This window comes from Adiantum capillus-veneris, chromosome 23, assembly GCF_014529385.1.
Source record: "Adiantum capillus-veneris isolate H3 chromosome 23, ASM1452938v2, whole genome shotgun sequence".
Classification (NCBI taxonomy): Eukaryota; Viridiplantae; Streptophyta; class Polypodiopsida; order Polypodiales; family Pteridaceae; genus Adiantum; species Adiantum capillus-veneris.
In genome coordinates this window covers 57,058,598-57,062,341 of record NC_140953.1, presented here as the reverse complement: position 1 = coordinate 57,062,341, position 3,744 = coordinate 57,058,598, and the positions used below count along the sequence as shown (strand labels likewise).

Below are 3,744 nucleotides of genomic sequence, written 5' to 3'. Positions count from 1 at the left end.
TGAGCAAAACGCCTTAAATTTGGTGCTTACTACCTTATCGATCAAAAAGCTCGTCGATCAAAAACTAGACACATAGCATAACCTTCCACTCATGGTCATAAAGACTATCCAAGAGCCAAGCGCGCTTAAGGGAAATACGCTTTGGAATGGTCTGTTAGACCGGTCTTGCTTGTTTTCGCTATGTCGAAGTCAAGAAGTATGCCGATGCCGCCTTTTGCTGTCGAATGAAAGTTTGTAGCTGACGTCGTAGACGACGCCCAACCAATATAGAGCCAATGTTAAATCGAGAAGAATGCCAAAAACACGATAGTTGAGGCCGTATGTGCACTGGAGTGGAGTCGATGCGCTCTCTCCCACTCGCTCTATGTTGAAGTCATTGGAGGGTATCGTTGTCGGGTGATGCCCATTGAGGGAGCACAGATCACCAAACTTTGTGGCTCTGATACTAGTTGAAAGAGTGTGTGCTCACGGATGCGTATATAATGTGGTGTAGTTTGAGGAAGGGAAGAAAAAGAGAAGAGAGTGCATTGTTGTGTGGGTGGAGCAACCTCCAAGAAATAGAGGAACCCTTATGCTTTTGGCAAAGGCATAAAGCCTTTCCCCTAACAGTTTCTTTCTTACCTCTCAAGGGAATTGCTATCCTGCCCTTGTAAAATGAAGAAAGGGGAAATGACTTTAGTGGCATCCTATAACCACTCAAGCGGTCGTCTTGAGACTCTCGTTTGAGCGCCGCCCTCAGCCTCTACACAAACCTTCTCTTCGGAGTCGAAGTCAGAGTCGCTTCACAAAGAAAAGATAACGATTGTGAAAAGACATTTTCCTAGATGTATGTCTCATACAATGAGTCTCTCATCAGTTCATAAAACATTTTTTTTACCAACAATGCTCACTATAGTGAGCTATTTTATATTAAGGTAAACCCAAAAAAAAATTACATCAAGAGCTCATGGAGAATCACAAGAATTTCTCACAATAATTCCCACAATTTGACTTACCTCAACATCATGAGCTTCTGCTCTAGAGGCACCGCATACCTAGCTAGGGATATGGGACCGCCGGCCGTGGGCTCAAGAGGCACCGCATACCTAGCTAGGTATGATTGGGGGCAAGGGACTGCCGCCCCTAACAACATCATGAGATTCTGCTCGAGAGGCACGGCATACATAGCTAGGTACAATTGAGCTCGAGAGGCACCGCTTACCTAGCTAGGTACGATTGGGCGGTCCCCTGCCCCCAATCGTACCTAGCTAAGTATGCGGTGTCTCTCGAGCAAAAACTCATTGATGTTATGCATTGCATGAAAAACACTTAAAAAAGGCTTATTACATGAAAAACACTTAAAAAGGCTCTGTTTTCTTACATGAGAAAATTTCCAAATCTTCTTGTGAATTAATGCCATGAGCACTAAACTGTTCATTGAATATTGTGCATATGTAACTTATCCAAAACAAGGCTACAGAGACGACTCACAAGCTTCGATGGCACAAGAAAGTAATCATTCGTGCTTGTGTGTGTGTGTGTGTGAGAGAGAGAGAGAGAGAGAGAGAGAAAGAGAGTACTTTAAATAAAAAATCACATTAGGCCGTATCAATATTGTACAATAGCTCATAGTGAACCAGATAAAGCTACAGAATGAAACATTATATTCCTAGGCCAAAACAGAAAAGCAACTCTACAACTAATGGAATTTTGTGCAGTTAGAGAGGAAATTGGGGAAGGGTGAGGAGAATCTAGAGTCAGTGAGGAAGAGCTTCATCATGGCTCCATACATAGCATCAGTGAGGTGGATGCCATCCCAGCTTATGTAGTTTTGGGGGTTCCTACATACTTCCTTCGACTTGGTCGGTGCGTGCAGAGAGGCGGGAGATGAATGAGATGCTTCCTTCTTAACAGGTGTGTGCGGAGCGGATGCAGAAGAATTGGATGCCAAAAGCATCTCGAGCCCTCTGACATAGCAAGGATCTCTCACATTGGTGAAGTTGTACATTGCGGCGTTCTCCAAGATGTGCACATAGGCGGCGGAGGTGTCGAAGAAGACAATGTTGGCATGTTTGTGCGCCTTGCTCATGTCGGTGATGACGTCTTTGAGGAGACGGGTGTGGCGATTGCTAATTTGATTCACCGCATCAATGCATCCGTTCTTGTCGGTTTTGGTGCCGTTGAGGACCTTGAGATAGAGGGAGATGCAGCCCATGGGGAATTGCCCTTGGACAACAATGTTCTTGGCACCATGCTTGAGGATGGTGTGAAGAGAGTGGGCGATTTGGTGGGTGATGGGGGCAAAGAGAGTCTGCAACACTTTTGGGGGGCGTCTCGCGGCCAGGGCGTAGTTGAAATCGTTGCCGCCGATCTCACCAAAGTAGATGAGCGCGTTGGAGAGGTTGATTTTCGCAGTGTCGTAGACGAACCCCTCAAGCTGGCGACCAAGAGACTCCGGAGTGAGGGATGTGACGTTGGCGAGGCGGTGCAGGGTCTTGAGGTCGAGCGCCGTCGCACCAGCAACCGCAAAGTTCTGACTAGCATCGTGCGGCAGGCGTGCGGCGTGCGGTGGGACGAAGGGTGCCTTTAGAGCGATGGTGAGGAAATCGAGCATGAGGCGCCCATCAGAGTAGCGTCCTGTGGGTCGCTTGAAGAAGGTCGTGCCATAGGGGGGATGCGCAGCGGGCGCGAAGGGAAGCCGTTTCTGGTTGCCTGTGTCTGTGGTAGAGTCGCCGAAAGCAATGATGGGGTAGAAAGGCTTGCATGCAGATTTGTGGCCTTTCCCTTCAGTCAAAGTCTTGTTCAGCAGCACATGAGCGCTACAAATCGAAGCCGGCATACACAGGAGCAGAAGAAGAAGCAGAAGAGGCTTTGTACTGAAGGTCGCCATGGCTGCTGCTGCGTGACGACAGCTCTTTGAGTCTCGCTGTTTTTCCGATCTATTGCTTTGTAGCGCCTTATAAGCTCCCGAGTTTTAACTTATTTTGCTTCATATTTAGCAATATTACTTTTCGCAACGCAAAAGCAAAAACAACCTCAGTCGCCTCCTAAAGCTAACAATAGTACTCTGTTGGTTGCACCCTTAGTAGAATAAGGCGTGTGTTTGTGAGAGAGAGAGAGAGAGAGAGAGAGAGAGAGACAGATATGCCAAGTGTGTGCGCGCATGCGTGGGGAGGGAAAGAACATCAAGAAAAGCGCAACTAAACTAAAAGATAGAGGGAGAGAAAAAGCGAGAGTGCCACTAATTGTGTGTGAGAGAGAGAGAGAGAGAGAGAGAGAGAGAGCTTTAAAAGGAAATAGAGGGAAGAGAACAACCCTTGGGAGGTATTGCGTATGCCTTGGCTAGGCAAGCCAATAACTTCTAACTTTTATGATAAAAGAATCAGATGTGCACGGAAACTCTAAAATTAACCCGCATATTTAACACTAATATGTGACCCGCGCATTCCTTCGGCCAAAAAAAAAACTTGGTTGTATTCTCATAAAACTAACTTTTGCTTCACAACGCAAAAAGATCAATGTTGAATTTATGTCCTTGTCGTGTAATATCAATCATACAATGGATGTTACATTAATGTATAAAATTTTGATCGCATACACTTCCTAACTAGGATAACACTTAAGCTCCATAGAAGAACTAAGGTGGACTTACACACCATTGCATTACATTGTAGGGTTGCCATTGACGAAGATCGTGTAAGGCCCCCCCCTCTCTCTCTCCCTCTCTCACACACACACACACACAAATACCTTTCACTTAAAGAA

The 3,744-nt window shown here is 46.1% G+C and overlaps 1 protein-coding gene across 1 annotated transcript; it reads right to left on the bottom strand.

Moving 5' to 3' along the window:
* Positions 1–1,626: 1,626 nt before the first annotated feature.
* LOC147427823 (GDSL esterase/lipase At1g28590-like) lies at positions 1,627–2,931 on the bottom strand. Its single transcript, XM_086496498.1, has one exon. It carries the CDS (start codon positions 2,867–2,869, stop codon positions 1,679–1,681), a length of 1,191 nt encoding a protein of 396 aa, XP_086352624.1. The 5' UTR covers positions 2,870–2,931; the 3' UTR covers positions 1,627–1,678.
* Between the last annotated feature and the right edge of the window lie 813 nt (positions 2,932–3,744).